This window comes from Danio rerio, chromosome 6 (genome assembly GCF_052040795.2).
Source record: "Danio rerio strain M-AB ecotype USA chromosome 6, GRCz13ab, whole genome shotgun sequence".
Classification (NCBI taxonomy): Eukaryota; Metazoa; Chordata; class Actinopteri; order Cypriniformes; family Danionidae; genus Danio; species Danio rerio.
In genome coordinates, this window is record NC_141026.1 from 42108812 (window position 1) to 42135941 (window position 27130).

The 27130-nt window shown below is 36.8% G+C and overlaps 1 protein-coding gene across 21 annotated transcripts in view; it reads left to right on the forward strand.

Moving 5' to 3' along the window:
- The window catches only part of itpr1a (inositol 1,4,5-trisphosphate receptor, type 1a), a 69230-nt gene that overhangs the window by 12668 nt on the left and 29432 nt on the right, over positions 1 to 27130 (forward strand). For 7 of the 21 annotated variants that reach the window (XM_087257681.1, XM_087257684.1, XM_087257694.1 and 4 more), the window contains exons 4-33: positions 1555 to 1670; positions 3401 to 3487; positions 6626 to 6784; positions 6919 to 7017; positions 8693 to 8776; positions 8854 to 9000; positions 9084 to 9179; positions 9385 to 9429; positions 9622 to 9776; positions 9860 to 9959; positions 10041 to 10201; positions 11703 to 11844; positions 11940 to 12098; positions 12185 to 12357; positions 12585 to 12704; positions 15475 to 15669; positions 16732 to 16983; positions 17067 to 17208; positions 18262 to 18409; positions 20062 to 20252; positions 20339 to 20465; positions 20838 to 20892; positions 20980 to 21145; positions 22978 to 23145; positions 23259 to 23336; positions 23431 to 23568; positions 24026 to 24151; positions 25467 to 25667; positions 25761 to 25876; positions 26200 to 26335. In XM_087257681.1, coding sequence (XP_087113807.1) covers positions 1555 to 1670; positions 3401 to 3487; positions 6626 to 6784; positions 6919 to 7017; positions 8693 to 8776; positions 8854 to 9000; positions 9084 to 9179; positions 9385 to 9429; positions 9622 to 9776; positions 9860 to 9959; positions 10041 to 10201; positions 11703 to 11844; positions 11940 to 12098; positions 12185 to 12357; positions 12585 to 12704; positions 15475 to 15669; positions 16732 to 16983; positions 17067 to 17208; positions 18262 to 18409; positions 20062 to 20252; positions 20339 to 20465; positions 20838 to 20892; positions 20980 to 21145; positions 22978 to 23145; positions 23259 to 23336; positions 23431 to 23568; positions 24026 to 24151; positions 25467 to 25667; positions 25761 to 25876; positions 26200 to 26335 — 4082 coding nt within the window. Of the gene's footprint in view, positions 1 to 1554; positions 1671 to 3400; positions 3488 to 6625; positions 6785 to 6918; positions 7018 to 8692; positions 8777 to 8853; positions 9001 to 9083; positions 9180 to 9384; positions 9430 to 9621; positions 9777 to 9859; positions 9960 to 10040; positions 10202 to 11702; positions 11845 to 11939; positions 12099 to 12184; positions 12358 to 12584; positions 12705 to 15474; positions 15670 to 16731; positions 16984 to 17066; positions 17209 to 18261; positions 18410 to 20061; positions 20253 to 20338; positions 20466 to 20837; positions 20893 to 20976; positions 21146 to 22977; positions 23146 to 23258; positions 23337 to 23430; positions 23569 to 24025; positions 24152 to 25466; positions 25668 to 25760; positions 25877 to 26199; positions 26336 to 27130 lie in introns of all 21 variants that reach the window. The other 14 variants (XM_087257687.1, XM_087257691.1, XM_087257686.1 and 11 more) reach the window with 3 other exon arrangements.

Sequence of the window (27130 nt, forward strand, 5' to 3'; positions counted from 1 at the left end):
ATGTCAATATGGATCAAAATCTCTGAGAAATCTTTCCAGTATTTTTGTTGTATCTATGCCACAAAGGTTCAAGGCAGTTCTAAAGAGGGTCCAACCCTAGTAAGTTGTACCTAATAAAGTGGCCAGTGACTGTATGTTTGTATGCATGTATATATACACACACATGTCAGTGTTTACTATATGAAAGTATTAAATATTAAATTCTTTCAAGCAATCTTACTGAACCTATATTTCACTTATTTCAAAGGTTAGTTTACTTAAAAAGAAAATTGACTGACCTCTTGCTTACTCTGACTTACTTATACTTACTACTTCAACATTCTTCAGAATATCTCCTTTTGTGTCCAACAGTAGAAATAAACTTTAAATAGATTTAGAGGAAGTGGTGAAAGAGTAAATGATGACTAAATGTTCATTTTTGGATAATGAACTATGCTTTTAATATATTAGTTTGTTACAATTTCTGTTTTAATGTTTCACACAACACAAAGAATGATCCCTTTAACATTTATCTGCTGCTCTATCAACTGCATGCATCTCAGTAGCTCAGTGCTGTGTGTAAATAAGCTCTGCGCAGTGTGTTTGAGTCTGTGATGAGGGGAGGGAGAGAGAGGCAGAGATAACCGTCTGATGGTCAGTGGGCCTCAGGAGAGAGGAATGTGTACTATTTCCTTCGAATATAAACACACACCAAAGCAAAGCATGTGATGGGTTACTTTCTAATGCAATTATTTCATTCTTTTGTTTTTGTATGATTCCTAAATGATTAAGCTTACTTATTAGATTGTTGTCTAGCAGATGATAATTACAAAAAAACAGCATAATAGACCTCCACTGAAGGAGGGAATGGAGCTGTAGATTTTGTGTAGATTTTGGTTTTTAGCATAAGCGTATAAAGCAACACCCTGGCAACCCCTTTTCTCAGATAAAATTGTTGGGGTTTTTTTGGGCAATGGGGTAATGTGAGTGTATGTTCTACATTCTTTCATTGACCCAAGAGCTTTTGGGTGTTTTATCAAGCCCAATCTCCAGAAACTAGGAGCAGAGAGCAGATTCTTTTTCTTTGTCTCTCTCGCTCTGTGTGTGTGTGTGTGTGTGTGTGTGTGTGTGTGTGTCACTCGTGTCTATCTCTGACTCCCCCTCTCTCCTTATTTGGTAAGACTGTAGTTCAGTTAGAAAGAAGAAGTGCATTTTCACTTTTATGTCTGCAGCTTTTTGCTTATCACATTTAAATCAACGTTTTTTTTCTGTAATATTAGGTGCTTCTGAATTTATGTCATTAATTAAGTCCTACTGAAACTGAAAAAAATGTGTTTTGCTTGCATTTAGTCGTTTTTGAAAGCACATGTGAACTCAAACCACACAGACACACAGTTTACATACTGATTTTGATATTTGCTTGACATTTATGATCTCGTCATCCTCATCAGCAGACTTTGAAAGCTGTGTGTGTGTGTCGAAAGTGCAGTGTATCTGATTACAGGAGTAATGAGCGATGCTTGTGTTCTGTTTGTCTTAGATGAAATGCATTGTTCCCTCTTTCTCTCTCTGTAGACTGTCTGTTCAGACTGTGTCCCATGAACAGATATTCGGCACAGAAACAGTTCTGGAAAGCTGCCAAACCTGGAGGAACTAGCACCACAGATACTGTCCTGCTTAACAAACTCCATGTGAGTGTGAAGTCCTCTATAGAGATGATCTGTTTGCTTCTTATAACAGGGATTTCTAGTTCAGCTGATAATTGCTGGGCTAGATTTAGCGTTCACAGCTCAGAGTATTGCCTGATGGCGCGGCAAGACTATTTAAGGGGTAGTTCATCCAAAAATTAAAATTATGCTGTCATTAATTCTAATATCATTAATTCGTCCAAAATCTGTTTGAGCGTCTTTCTTGTGCTCAACCATAACTAAGATATTCTGAAGAATGCTGTAAACCAGCAGCCATTGACTTTCTTAGTATTTTTGGTTCCTAATATGGATCTTAGTGGCTGCTGGTTTACAACTTTTTTCAAATTGTTTTGTTCAGCATAAGAAAGAAAAACATAAAAGATTATAATCACTTATGTGTGAGTAATTGGTTAAATATTTGGGTGAACTATCCCTTTGATCAGTACCTACACTCCCTGACAATAGTCTTGTTGCCTATCCAAGTTTTAAGAACAACAAATCATAACTTGACTTCTAGTTGATCATTTATTATCTGAAGTGGCTTATATGAAAGGAAAAGGCCGCTAGATTACGCTTATTTTACCAAAATAAAATATGATCATGCCTTGATTTTTAATTATTTAATTAGGACAGTAAGGTCTGACTTTGCTTAGACAAAAATCTTGTCACTTAACAGAAATAATGTACAGTATAGAATATAAAGTCATGGTGCAGTGGAAAAAGAATTAATATTGTGCATGACTCCCATGAGCTTGGAGGACTGCATCCATACATCTCTGCAATGACTCAAATAACTTATTAATAAAGTCATCTGGAATGGCAAAGAAAGCGTTCTTGCAGGACTCACAGAGTTCATCAAAATTTTTTGGATTCATCTTCAATGTCTCCTCCATCAACTCACCCCAGGCATTCTCAATAATGTTTATATCTGGTGATTGGGCTGGCCAATCCTGTTGCACCTTGACCTGCTTTGCTTTCAGAATAGTTTATGTGGAGGCTGAAGTATGGGAAGGAGCGCTATCCTGCTAAAGTATTTGCCCTCTCCTGTGGTTTTTAATGTAATGTTCAGCACAAATCATTTGTTGCTCTCAGAACTGGGATCGGCGACAAGACTTTTGTCAGGTAGTGTAATTTAGGCAAAATACATAATCGAAAAGTAAACAAGTGCACAAAATGTGCATTCTGATGTGATCCAATGTTCAAGGCCAATTTTGGTACCCCAACCCTAATACTGGCACTTGTACATGTTCTTGAGTTGTGAAATGATCAATATATCTTGTGACTGAAGTTATTTAAGTGCTTTTAACACAAATATTATGTTTAAAAACATGGAGGAACACACACACACAGACATCAACCTCCTATGCTCTGCTTATGACCTTATATATACACACAGAATGATGAAAAGTTGCTGACAATTAAAAAAGATGAGCTTGTAAATGAAACAGATTGTGAAGAATGCTCTGTGGGCCATCTGAGCAATCTCACAGGACATGTCATTAAAACCAGCAGTTTGTTTGCTTCTTTTCAGTAGGACAGTTCAGTAAATTTACTGTATTAATTAACCTTTCTGAAGCTTTCTCGAATGTTTTTAAGAGTAGTCTGTGTTTCTGTCAGGTGGTGTTCTGGTGTTTATGTGGGAAGCGCAGCTTTGATCCGGGCCCACCGAGTGTCGCAGACCCCAATTTATTAATTTCATTGCTTTCTTTTGATTCTCCCTCTGCTTTCTTTAGCATGCTGCTGATTTAGAGAAGAAACAAAATGATTCTGAGAACAAAAAGCTGCTTGGAACCGTCATTCAGTATGGCAATGTCATCCAGGTAATTCTTTCACACATGGAAGAACTAGTGATATTTAAATGATGTAATCCGTAAAGACAAGACACTGCAGGTGAATAGTGGTTAAACTAACTAATGTTTATCATCAGAATTTCCCAGCCATGATAAAATGTTCCATAAGTTTTCTGAAGTGTTATCTTTAAATATGCAAATGATATGTTGTTTTTGAAAAGATGTGCTAGTTTGCATGCATTTCAAGCACAAAAACAGAAACATTCGCTGAAGCCAGAAAACAAATACATTTTCACTTCTTTTTTATAGCTTGTATTTGATCAGGCAAATTATGCATGAATATATCCCTTTGTCTTCAGATTATAGATATACTGTATATATAGAATATAAAACTGTGACTTTGCTACATGATATAGTTTGGTTTGGTTCGCTTTGGTACCTAGTACCTTCTGTCCCTAGTACCTGGCACTTTTTATAGTAGGTGCGGTTTCAAGTGAGCCATACCATTACCATAACGGGACGTATTCACACTGCTGATCACCATTTGATCTGAGTCACTATCAGCATGAGACAGACCACATGGTTTGTGTGTTCGTTTGTCATTCATTTGCTTGTTACATTTATTTATTTACGATGAGGGTGTTGTGTTTTTGTGTTTCGTTTTACTTAATATTCAGTTATTTGATATCAGTTAATCAATAAATCCATCTGTTTAATAATCAATATTCAGTTATAATTCATCAATGATCAAAGGACCCTTTTTACATTTCTGGGTTTCTCAGTAGCGGAAGTCGTCATAGTTGAGTAAACTTACAGAGCAGTGAATGGTATAATACAACAAATATCAATTTACAATCCTATTTGCTGAAATAATTAAAGAAAAACCCCACTATGGTGTCTTAATTCTTTGAAAGTTTTTGATATTTAGATTTTAATATCATCTTTGCATCAAATTACAAAGACAAATTACTGCTTGTGTGAGGATTTCTATTGCAGCATCTATCGGGCAGGACAATATATTTGACATTGTTCTGCCTTCTGGCTGCTGTTATCAATCTCACACTATTTGTTCCTTTTTCTGAAAGTCTAGCACCATCGTGGAGTTATTCTTTTATTATTTGAGCAAAAAGTATTATAGAAAAGTTATTTATTGTACTCTCGCTAAAAACGCTGATTTATACTTATGTGTCAAGCGCATGTGTATGGTCCGGCGCAGCCTTTGCAGGTCGCATAGCCCCCGCCGTGGCTGACGCCGACACTGACATGCACCTCTCAAAAAATTTAACTACATGTCACAATGATGTTTAGCGTTAGCTCTGTGATTGGTCAGCTTGGTAACTGTGATGAGTGTGGGTGGTACTAACAGCCGCAAGCCCATTGGAGCAAGTGTTTACAAGTATCGAGTCCTGTGATGGAGGAGCTCCAGATGGAAACTTTTGTTTTTGTGTTTTACCTTATGATTGAAGTTGTTGCTCGTCCGCTGGTTCCCTCCTCTGAATGAGCAAGTTTTAGCTAAGGTAGCATTTAGAAACAACAAAACACCTGCGAAACAAACTCGACACAGAAGAACAAAAAACCTACTAGCAGCTAGTGTTTCGGAAGTGTTATTACAGAGCAACACAAACAGCATGCAGAAGTATAAATGCACGGCGATCACTCGACACAGTAGTATAAATCAGCCTTAAGTTCACCCAACTAAGACGACTTTCGCTACTAAGAAAGCCAGAAATGTAAAAAGGTCCGCTGCTATATACAGACCAAGCACTCATAGCTATATTTCTGGTATTAAAAATTGGTACTAAACTGCAGTGGAAATGCAAACTGAGCTGAGCAAACCTGAACTGAAGTGAGCGATGGCGAATCATACAGAACAGCGCAATGGATGGAAACTTACAGAGCAGTGAATGGTATAATACAACAAATATCAATTTACAATCCTATTTGCTGAAATAATTAAAGAAAAACCCCACTATGGTGTCTTAATTCTTTGAAAGTTTTTGATATTTAGATTTTAAAATCATCTTTGCATCAAATTACAAAGAAAATTACTACTTGTGTGAGGATTTCTAATGCAGCATCTATGGGGCAGGACAATATATTTGACATTGTTCTGCCTTCTGGCTGCTGTTATCAATCTCACACTATTTGTTCCTTTTTCTGAAAGTCTAGCACCATCGTGGAGTTATTCTTTTATTATTTGAGCAAAAAGTATTATAGAAAAGTTATTTATTGTACTCTCGCTAAAAACGCTGATTTATACTTATGTGTCAAGCGCATGTGTATGGTCCGGCGCAGCCTTTGCAGGTCGCATAGCCCTCGCTGTGGCTGACGTCGACACTGACATGCACCTCTCAAAAAATTTAACTACATGTCACAATGATGTTTAGCGCTAGCTCTGTGATTGGTCAGCTTGGTAACTGTGATGAGTGTGGGTGGTACTAACAGCCGCAAGCCCATTGGAGCAAGTGTTTACAAGTATCGAGTCCTGTGATGGAGGAGCTCCAGATGGAAACTTTTGTTTTTGTGTTTTACCTTATGATTGAAGTTGTTGCTCGTCCGCTGGTTCCCTCCTCTGAATGAGCAAGTTTTAGCTAAGGTAGCATTCAGAAAAAACAAAACACCTGCGAAACAAACTCGACACAGAAGAACAAAAAAACCTACTAGCAGCTAGTGTTTCGGAAGTGTTATTACAGAGCAACACAAACAGCATGCAGAAGTATAAATGCACGGCGATCACTCGACACAGTAGTATAAATCAGCCTTAAGTTCACCCAACTAAGAAGACTTTCGCTACTAAGAAAGCCAGAAATGTAAAAAGGTCCACTGCTATATACAGACCAAGCACTTATAGCTATATTTCTGGTATTAAAAATTGGTACTAAACTGCAGTGGAAATGCAAACTGAGCTGAGCAAACCTGAACTGAAGTGAGCGATGGCGAACCATACAGAACAGCGCAGTGGATGTTTATGGCATAGTGCTGGAGAGAAAATTCTTTTTGAGAAAACAACCTTTAAAATGATGAATTGTAATTGAAATCTACAGACACAAGTTGGAAAATTGCTGTAAAAGAAACACATAAAGGTGTTGTTCGGATGTCGTTTTTCCATTAGACTGAAAAATATCTCGCAGCTAAATTAACCATGTAACTGTTTCCACTCATCCGCAGCTTCTCCATCTGAAGAGTAATAAATATCTGACGGTGAACAAGCGTTTGCCGGCTCTTCTTGAGAAGAATGCCATGCGTGTGACGCTGGACGCTGCAGGGAATGAAGGCTCGTGGTTTTACATCCAGCCCTTCTATAAGCTGCGCTCTATAGGGGATAATGTGAGTATGTCATTAGCCACTGAAAAACAGCCGGTGTTATCTTGGTTGTTAATCTGATTTATTATGTGGTCCGAGTTATCGCACTTACATAAACACGCATTAGAGCTCCACTTGTTGTGTTTGTGTGTCTTCAGGTGGTCATTGGAGATAAGGTCGTGTTAAACCCTGTCAATGCCGGACAGCCGCTGCACGCCAGCAGCCATCAGCTTGTGGATAATCCAGGCTGCAATGAAGTAAAATACATTAATATAAACAGCATATTGGTTATTTTGAGTGGCATACAATTAATAAAAAAACGTACTGATAGACATTTTAAACAGTGCTTGACAGCAGAACATGATATCAGTGTGTTGTGTTTAATGCCTCATTCACACTAGCAGCGACTTTGTAGCTGCCTGTTGCTCTGCACACGCAGGTCTGCATAGGTATATACAGGATGAATAGAACCGGCCTCTGAGTGAGCTGAGAGAAGATCACGTGAGCTCTTCTGGTGCTCCTATTGGCTGTCACTCAAGAAAGTTGCTCTTTATTTGCTTAAAGTTAAAGGATTCTCAACTCTGTCGCGTCTCTCGACACACCCATCAACGGTCACCGTCGCTTGCGTAGATGGAGGACGCTCACTCTCCATTGAAATGAATCAACGCTTGATACTTTGTCACTCATTGCTTGTCGATTTGTAACTTTGTCGCTTTGTTGCTTGTGGCTTGTCGCTTTGTCACTTATTGCTTTGTCTCTTGTGGCTTGTCGATTTGTAACTTTGTTGATTTGTTGCTTGTGGCTTTGTCGATTTGTAGCTTTGTTGCTTGTCACTTTTCAGCTTTGTTGCTTGTTGCTTTGTTGATTTTTCGCTTTGTTGCTTGACGCTTTGCCGCTTTGCTGCTGCTAGTTGCTCAAGCTGCGTTCACACTAAAGGCGGAAGAAGCGTCAAGCATGAGTGATTTACATGTGAAGTCAATGTAAAGACGTGAATAGACATCCTGCGGCGCGATATGCTCTAATGAGGTGACGCCGCATCTATTGCTCAGTGAATTTGACGCACGTATGAAGCGGATTAGATGCATGAATGAAGCAGGTAAACTCAAAATGTTTATGCGTGATTTATCCGTGCTTGTCGCGTCTGGTGTGAACACAACAATAGTGTGAATGAGGCTTAATGTAGTCAGTGACACGCAGTGATGAATCCCAGCATCCTCATTTTATATTATTATAGTATTTTTAATAATAATGATTTAAATTGGAATAAAATAAAAGTCCCATTTTGCATAAGGTTCCACTTTTTTAAAATTAATAAATATTAATCTATCGTTAAAAGTCATGAAATATAACAAAAAAAGTATTATTATTATTTTTATTATTTTTACTATTATTATTATAAAATCATTTAATTGTATCATTTATTTATCATTTTATTTATAAAAAATTTTTCACTATAAAAATAAATTATGTACTGATAATTGTAAAAATAAAAAAATAACAATATTAATAATAATAATGATTAAAATACAGATTGATTAAAAAAATTAAAAACAGGAAAAAAATATTCAATTGAATAAAGTGACATTGGGTGAACAAAATTAGATTTCTTAATGTCCTGTGGAAAGGTATTTAAGAAGATATTTTTTTCAATACTTTTTACTTAAAATTCTTAGCTTGGCATAAATTTAGGAATGTATATTCATAAAATGTATAAAAATCCTAATATAGTTATTAATTTATTGATTTTTTTCCAGGTTTAAAAGTCTAGAAATAACATTTGTAAAGTTTAAGACATTTTTAATGCACTGAGAAGTGTTAAGATTGAGAAGTCAGCCTGGTCCGATAAAAAATACGATTGTTAAGAAAGTGAATTAAACTAAGAACCGTATATATGAGCACAACTGCTGTGTTTCAGTAATTTTTCTTTCCTAGGTGAATTCAGTGAACTGCACCACCAGTTGGAAAATCGTTCTCTTCATGAAATGGAGCGACAACCAGGAGATTGTCTTGAAAGGAGTATGTTCCACACGATGTGCAGTGTTTGACTTTCCCAGCAGTATTTCAGATTTTTAATAAAATACATGTGTTATCAGGGTGACGTGGTGAGGCTGTTTCATGCAGAGCAGGAGAAGTTTCTGACATGTGATGAGCATCGGAAAAAGCAGTATGTGTTTCTGCGTACCACCGGACGCCAGTCTGCAACCTCCGCCACTAGTAGCAAAGCACTCTGGGAGGTGGAGGTAAGTTTAGGACCTAACTTTGTGAACTGACCAGATGTTTTTGTTGGTTTGGGAATCTGAACAGATGTTTGCATGCGTTTCAGGTGGTTCAGCATGATCCCTGCCGAGGTGGAGCCGGCTACTGGAACAGCCTCTTTAGGTTTAAACACTTAGCCACCGGCCATTACCTTGCTGCAGAGGTTAGGTTTCCCAGAATTAAAAAAAAAAATCACACATAATAAATATACAGAGGGGCTAATAATTCAGGAGGGCTAATAATTCTGACTTCAGTTGTACACACACAGGCATATATAAGTCAAAAAGTGTCTGTTTAGAAAGCTTGATATCAGCAAGAGCAGAGGATTTGAGACCTTCATCTAATTGTTCTCACCTTATTGTGATCAGGTAAATCCAGACTATGAAGAAGAATGCCTGGAGTCCCGCTCCTCTGTGAGTGTGTGCTTGAGTGTGTGTGTGTCTGTGTGTGTGCCTGTGCTTTTTCCCTTGCATCTGAGCTCTTCTGAATTCATAGCTTGAGCAATTTGAGGGTTTCTTTAGCATTTTTATACACACCTTAGCTTAGCTAAAGCAGAAAGTGAATGTGAGTGTGTGTTCATGGTTCTTCCACTGTTTCTCTCTCAGATGGATTCGGAGCATGAAGTGATTCGGGCTCGTGCACGTAACCCTCAGGATAAGGTGATGTACACACTGGTGTCTGTTCCTGATGGAAATGACATATCCTCCATCTTTGAGCTTGACCCTACAACTTTGAGGGGCGGAGACTCACTTGTGCCAAGGTGGAGCAAGATTGACTTTTTGTGACTTCTGATGATTAAATATGCGCAATTAAACGTTCTGTATTTTGGATTGTGCTTGTTAGAAACTCGTATGTGAGGCTCAGGCATCTCTGCACCAACACGTGGGTCCACAGCACCAACCAGCCAATAGATAAAGAGGAAGAGAAACCGGTCATGCTCAGAGTGAGTGTGTCTCTGTCTGTGTATGACTGTATTTCTGGGTTCTGTGAAGTGTGTCTCCTCAACTTTCTGTTCGTGTCTCAGATAGGAACGTCTCCTCTGAAGGAAGATAAAGAGGCGTTTGCTATAGTACCAGTCTCTCCAGCTGAGGTTCGAGATCTGGATTTTGCTAATGATGCTAGTAAAGTGTTGGCTTCCATTGCTGCCAAACTGGAGAAGGGCACCATTACCCAGAATGAGAGGAGGTAGAGGATATATGCGTTTATACATCATTTTTATTTATTCATCTGTTTGCTAATACATACTTTCTTCATCCATTCATTCATCAGTTGTCTTATTGATCTGTCCATTTGAATTTTTTTGACTGTCTATCCATTAATTCATATATTCATTAAATGATCCATCTTTCAATGCATCTCTTCATCATGCATCTATTCATTCATTAATCCACCCACCCATCCATTATTTCATTTGTTTATTCTCCATTCATCAATCTTTTCATCCGTCCGTACATACATTCATTTATTCTTTAATCCATCCATCAGTCTTTTATCCGTCCATCCATTCATTCCTTTTGCCATTCACCTGTCTTGTCCTCAATAGCTTTTTCCATTCATTCTTTTATCCATCCATCCCCCCATCCATTCATTCTTTCGCCATCCATCCATCTTTTCATCTATCCATCCATGCATTGATTCAACATCCATCATTCTTTCGCCATCCATCCATCTTTTCATCTATCCATCCATGCATTAATTCAACATCCATTATTCTTTTTATCTATTCATTCATTTATTAATTCACCATCCATCAGTCTTTTCATCCATCCATCCGTGTTTTTATTCATCCATCCATTCATTAATTAATTCACCATCCATCCATCTTTTCATCCATCCATCCATCCGTGTTTTTATTCTTCCATCCATTAATTTATTAATTCACCATCCAATAGTCTTTTCATCCATCGCTCCTTTTATCTATAATCCATCCATCCATCCATTTGTGTTTTTATTTATCCATCCATTCCTTAATTAATTCACCCTCCATCAGTCTTTTCATCCATCAATCCATCCATCCATCCATCCCTGTTTTATTAATCCATCCATCCATCCATCCATCCATCCATCCATCCATCCATCCATCCATCCATCCATCCATCCATCCATCCGTGTTTTATTAATCCATCCATTCATTTATTAATTCGCCATCCAATAGTCTTTTCATCCATCCATCCATCCATCCATCCATCCATCCATCCATCCATCAGTCTTTTCACCCATCCATCCATCCATCCATCCATCTATCCATCCATCCATCCATCCATCCATCCATCCATCCATCCATCCATCCGTGTTTTTATTAATCCATCCATTCATTCATTAATTCACCATCCAATAGTCTTTTCGTCCGTCCATCTGTCCATCCATCCATCTATTCATCCATCCATTCTTTAACTAATTCACCATCCATCAGTCATTTTATTCATCCATTCAGTCGTTATTTCACCATCCATCAGTCTTTTTATCCATCCATTTATTGATTATTTCACTATCCACCCATCCATCCATCCATCAGTATTTTTATTCATCCATCCTTTCATTTAGAAATTCACCATCCATCAGACATTTCATTCGTCCATTAATTTATTTTTACTACCCATTTAACAGTTTTTTTTTATTCATCTATCTATTCATTCATCCATTCTTGTTTTGTTTTCATTTTGTTTTCATCCATCCTCACACACAGGTCAGTGACGAAGCTGTTGGAGGATCTGGTGTATTTTGTGGTGGACATACCCAGCAGTGCTCAAGATGTGCTGGAGATCACAGTCAACAAACCCAACAGAGAGCGACAGAAACTCATGAGAGAGCAGAACATTCTTAAACAGGCACTTATTATCTCATTTCTACGGTTTAAAATCACATTAACATTGAAGTCACTAACATTTAAACCTTTAATCCATTCTTTTTTGTCAATGGCCAGATCTTCAAGCTGCTGCAGGCGCCATTTACAGACAGCGGGGACGGCCCTATGTTGCGATTAGAAGAGCTCGCAGACCAGCGTCATGCACCCTTTCGACACATTTGCAGACTCTGTTACAGAGTCCTACGTTACTCACAACAGGACTATCGCAAAAATCAGGTGAACTACTAAAATAAATGAGCAGCTACGAAATACAGCCACAACAATGTGCAGTATTCATTCTTAATTTGTTGATTTGTCTTCAGGAGTACATAGCAAAGCAGTTCCGCTTCATGCAGAAGCAGATAGGATATGATGTGCTGGCTGAAGACACAATTACAGCCCTTCTGCACAACAACAGGAAGCTCCTAGAGAAACACATCACAGCAGCTGAAATAGATACCTTTGTCAGTCTGGTCCGCAAGAACAGAGAGCCCAGGTGTGCGAAAAAATACATCTGCATAATAGTTATGGTCATTTACATGTATTCATTTGCAGACCCTTTCATCTAAAGCGACTAGCAAATGAGAAATGTTATAATGTCAGTGATTCATCTCGAGTTGAGTGACGTTTGTGAGACTGACTGTAAAAATCGATGTTTTAAAATAGTTTAGAAGATTTTTTTTGATGATTGAATTAATCTTGTGAATGGTTGTGTTTCTCTAGATTTCTGGATTACTTGTCAGATCTGTGTGTGTCGATGAATAAATCCATCCCGGTCACTCAAGAGCTCATCTGTAATGCTGTGCTGGACCCAGCCAATGCAGACATTCTCATCGAAACCAAGTACGAAATTATGAATATTACGTTATTGATGTTACTGAATATACTAGGGGTGTATCATAACCCACAGATCGGAAAGCACGTGATATGTGGATTAATAACTCTTTTTAAACTTGTAGGTTAATCCAACGTTTATAACAATTGCAGAGAGATCTCCCGTGTCATTCAAATCACATGTATGAAAGCATTTAGGCTTCCCTGTAAAATATATTAATGAGGGAAGAAGTTGTGGTGGAACCTACCTAAAACCTTTCTTAGGTAATTAAAGGTGTTTTCTGTCACTTAGCCTGCATTAATGCATTCGGTGTAAAGCTGCACAATTAAACATTAAAAGATCCAGATTTCAGTTTAAACCTGTGCAACATGAATGACAAATAATAGTGATTTGCATATGTTTATTAATCCCTGCAGTCAAATCTGCGTTTAATCGAGAGAGATTCAGTTTTTACACCTTTTCAGTTTGTTACAATTAAAAAACACAAAAATACTGAGAGTGTAGTTTATAGTTCAGATATAAACACTGATGTTTATGGTAAAGATTAAAATCCCAGTTGATTAGAACTTGACACTGGTGAATGTTGACACAATTACATTGTGTAACCAATAGATGGCGACAAACAACCATCGAAATGATTTCACTGAATAGGTTTTCAAAAATGATCCACCTATAATGAAACATGAAGTTTTATGTGTGAATTTCTGAATCATTCATTGAAATTAAAAATTATCTGTTGTACAAGATGTTAGATTTTTATATTTAGTGTTATCAGCAACAGTAGCTCCTTTTTTTTAGCAGGTTCTTCCTTGATTTGTATTATTATTATTCAAATGACAGTTCTGCAATATTTTTTGCAGTAATATTTTTGTATAAATGGGAAGCAATTGACATTTGTTTTCTCCCTTTTTTGCTGATCTGAAAAACTTGTCTGATCCGAGACTCAAAAACCTTACTGTGATCTGAACCGTAAGATTTGTGATCCGTTACACCTCTAGAATATACAGTATTATGTTGCTGAATAATCTATTAAATATTTTAAATAGAAATAATATAATTAAAGTTTCATATTTTAATATTTAGTTTTGAACGATTTTTTTATGATTAAATGTTTTTTAAACATACCTTTAGTCAGAAATGATGCATTAACTGATCAAAAAGTGACAGCGAAGACGTTTACCTTTTTACAAAATACTGATTTAAATAAACATTGTTCTTTTGGTTTAACTTTTCATGTTTTCAAATCATTTCATTAAATAATTTTAACCCTTATGTGCTGTTGGGGATGTTGTTGTGTCTCAGTTTGGCCACAACTTTCTCTGTGATTCACCAAATGAAATTATTTTTGATAACAAATCCTATTTTGACACATATTTTGGGAAAATGCTTTGTTAATTAAAAAAAAATTCAACAATACACACTGGGCAAATTCACTACCCTTTCACCCTTTAATAAAACCACACATTTTACCTCCCAACAGGGAAAACCAGCAACAATCAAGAAGACAAGATTATATACTTATATGGCTTTGCAATCAAAAAATGTGGTTATAATATAAGTCAATGGGGCAAAAACAGCCCCGAACAACAAAAGTGTAGTAAATTTGTACACAGTACACAAGGGTTAAGCCAGCACAACTGTTTTCAAGAATGTTTTCAGCTTTGGTTGACATAAATTGGCTTCTTTAAAAAAAAAAAATGTATTGATGTGAAACTTTTGAATGATAGTGTAGTGCAGAGATGCCCAAACTAGGGCCCGCGGGGCAAAGTTGGCCCATGGTAACCACTGATTTGGCCTGAGAAGTAAGGGATAAGGTTGGGGGGAATGCTTTTACCAGAGATTGTCATTTCTAATTTAACATAACCTTTTGTTTATTTCTATCATTCATTGTTGAGCTGCAAAAAAGCAAACTGAAATTAAACGTGCATAAAATCAGACTTTTAAAAATGTTAATGCAGTCACTCGAAGATAAAGGACAATGCACAAGACACTGAGGAGCTAATCAATAAAAAGTTCATTATAGTATGTAAAATCTCTCTCTCTCTCTCTCTCTCTCTCTCTCTCTCTCTCTCTCTCTCTCTCTCTCTCTCTCTCTCTCTCTCTATATATATATATATATATATATATATATATATATATATATATATATATATATATATATATATATATATATATATATATATAACCATTAATGTGATTAAAGTAATTTTAAAGTATTACTTTTTTTTTTTTAATCTTAATAAATTAGGTAATGATCATGGCAACTTTAATGTAAAAGTTTGCTATGTTTACCTTCAGCTCACAATCCTCAATCAAGTTTGGGTCCTTCATAAGAAAAAAATTGGAAAACACTATACCCCTGGTATAGTGTAACACTGATAGTATAATGTTAAGGAAATGATAAGAATACATAATATAATACAAACAAGCAGTGCCATTTTGAAAGGAATGATTGAATAAATCCTGAGTCATGAAAATGACTCATTTCTTTTTATATTCTGTGGTAAAATTATTGATTAGTACATTGAGAAGCCTTCTAACTGGATCACAGTTGCACAGTGTTTTTGTGGGTTTCTAAATATATGCAGTTGAAAATTAAAGCCCTGATTTATTTGGCAAGTAATATCACCCAAACCTTAAGCATGTGTGCAATTAGACCAACAATACTGTGTGAAGAGCCAAAAAAGTGATGAAACACATGAGGAATTTAAAAGAGTTAGAAAGTCTGGAAGTCTGTTTGTGTGTTATTTGTGAGTGATTGTGTGTGTTTTGTGTCAGGCTTGTGTTGTCACGGTTTGAGGTGGCAGGAACGGTGTTGGGTGAAGGTGCGGAGGAGGAAGAGGAGGATGAAGAGGAGGTCTGGCTGTTCTGGAAGGACAGTGGAGGAGAGGTGAAGAGTAAAAGCATACGAGAGCTTGCACAGGACGCAAAAGATGGACATACAGAGGACCAGGAAGTCATCAATTATTACAGGTAAGGACAAAAACACCTACTTGTAAATAGGATGGAGTGATGCGGAATGTTTCATTTAATATTATGTAATTATAACTAGAGACGCACTAAATTTTTTCCCTTGTAAAAATAAATAAAGATGTGTTGTACTGCCTTGCAGTTTTCAGCGGAAAATAAATTTCTGCTCAAATAACATGCCGACAGGACATTACTCTATAGCAGGGGTGCTCAACCCTGTTTCTGGAGATCTACCTTCCTGCAGATTTCAGTTGCTACCCATATCAAACATACCTAAACCAATTAATTAGGACCTGAAAACCATGTGATAATTACAGGCAGGTGTATTTGATACTATTATAATTGAAATCTACAGGAAGGTAGATCTCCAGGAACAGGGTTGAGCACCCCTGCTCTATAGTATACTTGTTCCTGCTGCTAGTGTTCTGTCATAGCAACAATCTCGACTCTCGGATCTTCATTCATTTATTCATCCATTTTACTTTGGCTTAGTCCCTTTATTTAACTGCGAACTTATACAGCATATGTTTTACACAGCGGATACACTTACAGCTGCAACCCAGTACTGGGAAACACCCACACACGCTCATTCATTTAGGCCAATTTAGTTTATTCAATTCACCAATACTCACGTTTCTTCGGACTGTGAGGGAAACCAGAGGAAACCCACGTGAACACAAAGAGAACATGCAAACTCCACACAGAAATGCCAACTGGCCCAGCTGGGACTCGAACCAGCAACCTTCTTACTGTGAGGAGACAGTGCTAACCACTGAATCACTGTCACCTCTCAACTCATTTACTTTTGGTTAAATTTTACTGTCAATATAATGTGGTAATTTTATTGGCTTAAGTTTTTTAATAAATAACATTTTTAAGTTGTTGAGTTAAATTTAGAAAGTGGTACAAAATTTTATATATTATTCAATTAAATAATAAATAATGATTATTTCAAATCTATTTAAAAAAAAAGATTGTTTTTGGTCAAATGCATCCAGAATTGTAGTTTTTGGCCCAGAATGTTTATTTCAGTGGATGACTAACATAGTGACTTGTCTCTGTCAGATATCAGCTGAATTTGTTTGCTCGGATGTGTCTGGATCGACAGTATCTTGCGATTAACAAGATATCAGCACAGCTGGATGTGGATCTGATTCTGCGCTGCATGTCAGATGAAGATTTGCCCTTTGACCTCAGAGCATCGTTCTGCCGCATGATGCTGCACATGCATGTAGACCGTGACCCTCAGGAGCAGGTCACCCCGGTCAAATATGCTCGACTGTGGTCTGAAATCCCATCACAAATTTCCATTGATGAGTGAGTGCGTTATTGCTGTGAAATAACACAACGTTAATGAGTGATCTGTTCATTAGCCCGTCTGTTTGCTGTTTCTTGAGCAGTTATGATAATGATGGGACGTCAAGTGATGAAGTGAAAGAGCGCTTCTCTCAGACGATGGAGTTTGTGGAGAATTACCTGAGGGATGTTGTCTGCCAGAGTTTCCCGTTCTCTGATAAGGAGAAAAACAAACTCACTTTTGAGGTGTGTATTCTCACTGAGATGTTCACTAAACAGTCATTTTGCATCAGATTCACTAAGCATGAATGACTTTTTAGGTCACATTTTATTCAGTAGAATTTTAAAAACATTTGTAAATAAAATTTATGTTGATTTGATTCATGCAAGTCATTGGCCCTTTGGCAGTCAGTAAACACATACAAGCAAAACAAAGGTAATACCCATGGCTCCTGAAGATACATTGAGATTTTGCGGGAAATTTGTGTGTGGTATATTAAATCAAATTTGAGTTATAAGTATGTTTTTTTTTTTTTACTGTAAAATGCCAGGAACCATTGATTTCCATTTCATGAATCACTAAGTAGAACTTACTTAGCTACAAGTGAAGTTTATTTATAAACTAATTTCGATAGCATCACATGCTTATGATTGCTTGCAGCCGGCCCCGCTTTGTTCAGTTTATTATTCACCAATCAGACGATCCCTAAGCCACTATTAATACCCTAAGTTCCATTTAACAGCCATCTTCCTTTTGAAGAATCCCCCCTTTCCACCCCATACTCCTCCCCCTTTTCTAGATGGGTGGCACGGTGGGCCAGTGGTTAGCACTGTTGCCTCACAGCAAGAACGTCACTGCTTAGTCCTTACCAAGCCAGCCGACGTTACTAGCAGAGTTTGCACATTCACCCCGTGCTCATGTGGGTTTCCTCCAGGTTCCCGGTTTCCTCCCATTGTCCAAAACCTGCAACTTAAGTTAATTGACTAATCAAAATCGGCACCATAGCCATGCTCCTAGTAAGCAGGTATCTCTTAAGAGCAATCACTGTCTGTTCATTAGCTACCACAGGGGAGTTCTCCAGATCTACCTGAGCTCAAACTCCCATCTCGCCTTGCAAACGGGAGGGAGCCCTGGGCTCGAGGATCTTATTAGCTCAGGGCTCTCACTTAAATTGCTCTTTATGTTTGGCTTAAGGAAATTCATTTACAACTTGCATGAGCTGATGGTGAATAAATGGACAGCATATTTAGCTTTTTGTGTGAACTGTCTTTTTAAGAACTGTCTTTTCTTTGCCCTAGGTGGTGAACCTGGCAAGAAACCTGATCTATTTTGGTTTCTATAACTTCAGTGATCTGCTAAGGTTAACAAAAATCCTATTGGCAATCCTGGACTGTGTCCACATAAGCACTCCCTTCCACATCAAGCTGGATAGAGAACCCGGTAAAGGTCAGAAACAACAATAGCTATGGACTCTACAGAAAATGTTTTGCCATAAAATGTTCTTCTTGTGGTTACATGTTTATTAAAGTCCAAGATATTGTTTTAAATATTAAAACAAGATAACTGAATCAATGTAAATTAGTTGCTTAAGCAAAAAAAATAAAATAAAATAAAGTTTAAAAAATATAAAAAAGCTTATCAGGTACAAATAGTTCAAAGTATTTATTTATTCATCATTTTAAAACAGGAAAAGATTAAAAGATATTTGAGCCTGAGTCAGCATGAGTGCTGTTTTTTGGCTGGTTCCTGCTCTACAGAACATAAAATCACACAGACACCCTTAACATCTCATCCATCAACACATAAGAACAGTATAAACAATCCCCAAACATATAAGATGAAGAGACACAGGCTACGAACTCAGTGGATACAGCGATAGTTTACCATCAGATGACGAGTATGGGATTTTTAAAAAAGTCTCAGTGTTGTTTTTAGATGTTGTGGGATCTCATTTCAGACTTTTGTGAATACATAAAAGAAAGATCTCTGTCCATAATAAAAAAGCCAGTAATGGCAGACATCCCATTTGTTACAGATCTGGTGGAACGATCAATTCTTGGAATAGGTTTTGGTACCAAAGCACAAAGGGCTGCTGAGGTAGCACTATTTAGAATTTGATAGTACTGTTTAACCACTGTGTTCATAATGTCATTTTGAAATGATAAAGCACTAGAGTGATAGGGCAAAACAGTGATGTGTCCATCCACAAAGTCTATTGTAGATCTTATAGGCCCTCATGTACAGTCTAGCTATTGGCTCAAAGATATTGTTTTTTTAAACAGTCTGACAAAGTGGACAAGATTATAGCATGAAGATAAGTTTCAGAAACAGAAAAAGACAAATTTGTCTTAATTTTCCCATGAACAAATAGCTTTTGTTTTAGCTTTTTATAGACATTTTGAACATGCTCATAATAAGTAAGGCGAGAGTCCAGACTGATTTCCAAAAATTGATATGTAGATACAATGGAAAGTTTTTGATTTTTGAAAGTGATGGGATAGGATATGGATGTTTCCGCCTAGATGAGTAAAAGTACATACATTCTGTATGTAAAAGTACATTCTTTTACTTAAAAGAACGTTCTTAAAAGTAAAAGTACATTCTTAGCGTTATTAGTCAAATGATTGTCTTGCAGCCATTGATGTAAATGCTGAAGATCTGTATTTAATTTATTGTTAATTGTGTTTATACTTGATTCAGACACAAAAAATACTGTGTCATCAGCGTATAATAAAGAATCTGAATGTTTAATTACCAGAGGAAGGTCATTGACACACATCAGTAAAAGTAAAGGTCCCAAAACACTCCCCTGTGGAACTCCCATAGAACAACCGAATGCACTGTTGTTGTACCAATTTTAACAACCTGAGATCTATGATGAAAACATATATATTGCAAAAGAAGAGAGATTAAAAGAAATCGATTTGTTTAAAAGAATAGCTATAGTTTGTTTTTACAGTATGGATAATACAGTTTATGAGATCAGAAAATATTTTTTATTTTATTATAAGCAAACAAATTCATATTGGGTAACCGGAATAAATTAAAATGTCAACAAGTCATTTTCTAGTGTAAAACAGTCCTGTTTGTGTCTGTAGGAAGTAACGTGATGCGCTCCATCCATGGGGTGGGAGAGCTGATGACACAGGTGGTGTTGAGGGGTGGGGGATTTCTGCCAGCCTCCAGCCACAATCCTCCTGACAGAGACGAAGTGAAAGCACAAAGTGAACCTCAGAAACAGGACATACTGGTGATGGACACTAAACTCAAGATCATCGAGATCCTGCAGGTGTTCAAACACATCCTGGCCAATAGTTGGATTGTAATTTTTCATGTAAATCAATATTTAAAAAAGCTCTCATTTTTCTCATGCAGTTTATTCTGAATGTGCGGTTGGACTACAGGATCTCCTGCCTCCTCTGTATCTTTAAGACAGAGTTTGATGAAAGTAACTCTCAAAGTGAACCATCTTTAAGCCCAGAATCTCCTGCCAGCGTTCAAGGTGAAATAAGCTAATTAAATTCAATTTAAGTTTATTAGTATAGCACTTTTTGTTTACAATTATTATTATTTCAAAGTAGTTTTACAAAATCTGCACATTACTGCATTACAATGAAGTTAAGTTAAGGGTACAATCAAATATAAGTTATTATATACCGACATATTTAATCTGCAATCTTAGAGCATATAGGTGATGTCTACAGTATGTGTACATGTTTAATGAATTGTAATAAGTGTATGTGTTGTCCTGGAAGTCCTTGATGGTTGGCATCTTCTCTTCGTACGTGTCGTTTTTGAGGTCCTCGATGGTTTTTAGTGTCACTTTCAGCTGGTATAGCAGGAGTATTGTGTGAGTAACTTCTGTTTTTGTTAGGTGCGCTAGACTTTGAGCACATTGAAGAGCAGGCGGAGGGTATTTTTGGAGGAAGGTAAGCAGGTTGTTTGTTATATGATATATGATAGTTATATGATAGTTTTTTATGTTTGGGTGTGTCTGTGTGTGTTCTTGTAAGTAGTGAAGAGAACACCCCGCTGGATCTTGATGATCATGGTGGACGGACATTTCTGAGGGTCCTGCTTCACCTGACCATGCATGACTATCCTCCGCTGGTATCTCGAGCTCTTCACCTGCTCTTCAGACACTTTAGCCAACGCCAGGAGGTCCTACAGGCCTTCAAACAGGTATTAATTTGTTTTCTAATAGGTTCATCTTCATCAAAAAATAATGATAAAAGTTTTAAAGATGATGAATCCTGTCATGGATAAATAAATGTAACACTAAAATCCCTATATTAATGAATGAGAAATAAATCACCCATTCAAGTGATTCATTTAAAATGGCTGATTAATTCACAAACTTTTAGTGAATGGGTTACTGAATTGTTGGTTTGATCTTTTAGTTTAAAAGCCGATGATATATTCCTTAATGTAGGGTTAGTGTCTACTATTGATGACAATATAAATAATAATCAGTGTTAAAAAAATAATAAATAATAAAGATTTTTAAAAAACACACTGAAATGATAACCAAAAAATAAAAAACATCTAAACAATCTGGTTTTAAGGCAAAAATGTTATTGTTGCACCACTGAATCAATAGTCATTAATGATACCACTAAAACTAACCAATTTTACATAGGGATGCACTGATTCAATTTTTTTTAAACCAATCTGATCCCGATACCAAAATTCGACCGATACAGATCTGATCCCGATACTGTACCATTTTTTTGCTTGTTTGTTTGTTTCAAAGGATAATAGACTTTTTATAGTTGTGGTGATAAACTCAAATAATATATCCTCTTTAGTAAAAATAACAGGCTCATAAGCCTACTGTATATGACTATATTATTTGAGCATTTGTTATAACATTGATCTGTTGTGGTCCAGCTTATGTTTCCTTTTTTAATATTAAAATTTTTCTTATAAATCTGCAATATGCTACAACTATTGACCCTAATCGTTGGTAAAATAACCAGCCTTTTAGCAAAGCCTAATATTTTCCTGCAGGTTTGACGCAGACTAAACTAAACAGTCTGAGGCCAGTGTTAATTAACAAGCATTCCCTTTTCTGTTACCGACAATTCATATTGTGACCATCAGTTTAACTTTTATTCTTTAATAAATTATTTTGACCACAATGAGCCAGGCTCAACAAACTATTCACAGCACTGAAAGTATTGCCCTCAAAAGAATAAACTCAGTCGGAAGGATGAGAGAACAGAAACTCATTGTGAGAATAATTTTACAGAGCAGCGCACATCCTGTTTGCGCAGCCGGTGCGTGAATGAAGTGTTTGATGCATATACAGCACGCAGCCCTCCGGTAACTGCGGACACTTCCAAAACTTAGCAGCAAAAAGGGAAGAAATCAGTGCATTGAGGGTCTGTCCAATGTATTATTGAGCCTTTTCTAATTTAAAATATCAGGTAGGCCTTCTTTGTGTGTGAAGAGCAGGTAATAATCTGCTGATCTACCAGACACAGCACAACATGATTTAGAAGCAGCAATGAACTACACGTTGCAGGTCAAAATGAACCCATTTATTGCAAAACTATATGCATTTTTTCTACTGATTTTTTATAATAACAAGAACAAATAGTCTTGAAGAAAGTTTTTTTTGTGTTGTCATGAATGCAACACGCAGTTTGAATTGAATGATTGACAGGCGCAGCAGTGAGAAGAGCTGAATTGAACTTGAATTTAAGCACTTGAATATTTATCTGTACTTCACAATAAACTATAGAATGGCTTCAGACATATGGGATTTAGTAGGCATACACAACAACTTTCTAGTGCCTTATAATAGGCTACCTTCATGGCTTTTGTTGGCTTATAAATTTCACAGAATATAACCCACACACAAGATTGGATTTGGATCGGTAACTGCTGGCCGATACCTGATCCAACAAAAATATGCAGTATCGAAATGATATCTGATCCAAGTATCTGGATCGGATCATCCCTACTTTCACATTGTGATAGTCCATTTATAGGCATTTATTTTGTTTTAGGTTCAGCTCCTGGTGACCAGTCAGGATGTGGAAAACTATAAACAGATCAAGTCAGATTTGGACCAGCTGAGGTCAATAGTAGAGAAATCAGAGTTGTGGGTGTATAAGAGACAAGGCTCAGACTCAGGACTGGATGCTGGAGAAGTCACCCCTGAAGCCCACCACAAGGTCAGGATGTACCTCTAAATAAATATAATAAAAACCCAAGAAGCAACATAATAGCTCTTTTCCAAATTGTAGTGAATTATATGTTAAATAGAAGCTTTTTCCTGCTTTAACAGGGTGTCATCAACTCGAGTAGATCAAACAAACCCAAAGTGGAAAGTACCAGCAGCTCGAACTACAGAGTCGTGAAAGAGGTGCAGTGTTTTTTTATGGAGATTTATAAGAAAATTGGATGTTCTTTTGAAGTAAATCTTATGTTTGAAAGAATTCCAACGCTTGTGTGTGTAGATCCTGCTGAGGCTGAGCAAACTGTGTGTTTTGGAGGGCATCTCTGGCAAGAAGAATAAGAAACAGCAGCAGCGGCTCCTCAGGAACATGGGAGCTCACAGTGTGGTCCTCGAACTGTTGCAAATCCCTTATGAGAAGGTGCGGGTCAGCCATTGGAGGAATACATTTGGAAAATTATTCTGTGCTACTTTGAAACAAGTGTTCAGGCATACTAGTGCAACAGAATTAATCAGAGCTAATGCAGAATTAAACAGATAGCCAAAATGCACCTGTTATGTTGCATCTAACTTAGATTTGTAGACTAAATTTTGCAATTTAAATGAAATTGATCAAATTTGACTGGAAACAATCTTCTTGCTCATGTTAGTTTCAGGTTTGATGTTCACTGAGCATCAGCCTCTTATTCTTTAAGGACCATCTAGCAATTGCATACATTCCAAAACATGTAAATGATGTCAAATAAATAATATTTAGAAGGTTGTAGTAAATATCTTGTGGTCGCACTGGCTTTATATGTATACAGTACGTAAATTAATTTATAAAAAGGCATCTTATTCTTTTTCATCATGCTTGTGTGTGTTTTTTGACTATTTAGGGGGAGGATGTCCAGATGCAGGAGATCATGACCTTAGCACATCAGTTCCTTCAAAACTTCTGTGCTGGAAATCAGCAGAACCAGGCACTTCTACACAAACACATCAACCTGTTCCTCAACCCTGGGGTAAGAACACACAAACATACTTTGGTGTTTATGAAGACTCTTGATTTGCATTTTATACTGTATTTAACCACTTAAACTCTGCTGCTATTTGGGGATTTCCGCCTGGATTTTGCCTACCCAAATTTAAAAGCTTCCCAAATCCACATGCAGAGGTGTAAATGCAAAAATTTGGTATCATTTTAAAGAAAACCCTTTGAATTTTCATAAAACACTATTGGAAGTGTTTAAAATAACTGTATATGTTGTCTGTTTTATAATAAACACCTTAAAAAAAGAGGCACTTTTTTTTTTTTTATAAACTCAAAATTGAAAGTGTACCTTTTAGGTTCTGTGTGGTCTAGGGTGCTGTAATTAATTTTGGTGGTTCCTGCACATGTCTGTAATCATAGGAAAAAAGAAAAAGGTCTACCATAATCTATGCAAAAGTTATTGTATTCCAACTGATGAGATGTCCTATACAAGCCACAGGGACCGATCATTGTTTTCATATTTCACTATTCTTTTGTTTGATCAAACATAATTCACTGTGTTTGGACCACATCAGACATATAAAAGGATTACTTATGCACATCACCTCAAAAACAGAGGAGAATGGCCCTGAAGGGCACAGCATAAGGTAAGAGATGACAGCTGTCTGTGCTATCTGGGGCTGCTTATTGATAACGAATGTATTCTTTACATTTCTGCGCCATGGAAAAACCACAATTCATTCAACAACTGTTTGGCATATGAATATAATTCAGTAAAAAAATGCTAGAACTGTATGAGCACCGGCAAGAGCTTTTATTTGAGCTATAACTTGTACATGTGTCATATAAAAAAATATGAAAATGAACCATGTAAAATATGTAAAATACCTACCTCGGGTATCCAAAATACTGTGTTTTAAGTGTAAATAACTTTTATACAGTAAAATATAAACCAAAGTGATGCATATGTGCATAAAATATAGATTCTACACTTTCAAACGAAACCACTTACGGGGGTCTGGTGCAACGCTAGCCCTTTAAATCTGAAAGCGAAAGTCCATGACGTCACAGACCTGGTACCGGGTCCGCGGAGTTTCAACACTTATATTGCCTCAACCCTACCCTAAACCCCAGTCCTTACTGGAAAACTTTGGCTTTTTGAAAATGAACCTGTTATTTTTACAGTTTTGATTACAAGAACACAAGGCAAGTCCTCTTAAACCACCTTAACATTCTATTACCTAGGTCATACCCATGTTATTATATTGTAACCAAAAACAAAAAACCAACACAGAGAGAGATTTTAATTTTCATTCTTATACTTCTCCTGGTCTCTCTGTTGCTAGATCCTGGAGGCGGTGACCATGCAGCATATCTTCATGAATAATTTCCAGTTGTGTAGTGAGATTAATGAGCGGGTCGTGCAGCATTTTGTGCACTGCATCGAGACACACGGCCGCAGCGTGCACTACCTCAAGTTCCTGCAGACCATTGTCAAGGCAGAGAACAAGTTCATCAAGAAATGCCAAGACATCGTCATGGCTGAGGTTTGTTGACCAGATAGAAGTTCACAGTTTTGAGACTGCTGAAATACACAGAGTATTACTTAGTAAATATGTTTTATGTGTGTGTTTGTGTAGCTGGTGACTGCAGGTGAGGATGTGCTGGTGTTCTATAATGACCGGGCGTCTTTTCAGTCATTGGTTCAGATGATGCGTCTTGAGCGGGAACGACTTGATGAGAGCAGTGCACTCAGGTTCGGAGATAAAACTGCCCAAACACGTCTTGTCTCTACAATATTACAATATAGATTGTTACTGTATCTATTTAACGTTGAAAACTGCACTGAATCATGCTAGTATGAACTGAACAAATGTCAATATTTGTTCAATTTGTTGAAGTTGGTGCAGAATATCTTGTTTTATGATTGTAAATATCTGTGCTCTGCCTCTGAATTTTTCAGTTTTCAGCACTCACAATGAGGTTACAATGACATCTCTCATTTGCATTTAAAAAGTCAGAAAAGGTTTGTTGCGTACTTGTTGTTGTCATTATAAGACTTCATGCTCACTCTTACAGGTATCACATTCACCTGGTGGAGTTGCTGGCTGTGTGCACTGAAGGCAAGAACGTCTACACTGAGATCAAATGCAACTCGCTGCTCCCTCTCGATGATATTGTACGTGTGGTCACACATGAGGACTGCATCCCTGAGGTGTGTGCACTTTTTGGATTGCTTCACAACCTAAAGTAAATTGTTGGTCTGATGCTGCACAGTCCATAAACAAATAATTGTCTATAACAAATTGTAATATGTTAAACTGGATATTGCTAATCTACTTTTTCTAGTTGAATTCAGACTCTTAATGACTAATGTTTCCCACAACACATTAAATAGGTAAATAGCTTTGATAAACGACTAACATTGTGGATACGATGGTTAATCGTATAGAGGTTGTATCTGGGATTGAATGAATAATGATTAAAATCTAAACCTGATGTTAACTATTTATTTCATGTTATCTGGATTATATTCCGTCTGCAACAGTATTTTAAAAGTTTTATAAACATGTATCTGCATGAAACATCCTTGAACGTCAGCTGAATGTGCTACTTAATTTCCCATGGAGTAAGGAATCTGCTCATGCAGAAATGCGCAAGTTTTTTAGCCCATCATTGAGTCTATTTTTTTACTTGTTAGTTTCTTTACTAAATGAGTCTAAATATATATTTATTCAGTTTTTACATTATTTTCAGTAGTATTATTGATTAATATGCAAATGTTTACATGAATATTTATAGTACAGTTTGTAAAGTAATATGTTCTGTCTTTTAGTAGATATGTGAGAGACTTGCTTTGTGGATCTAATAAGATTTGCATTGGAAACCTTAAATAAAAGTTAAAAAGTGATTATTTGTTACTTCATATTTTAAGTTTTTGGTTACTACACTCTCAAAATAATTCCACAAAAATTCTACGCAGAAACTGCAAAAAAGTGTCCAAGGATTA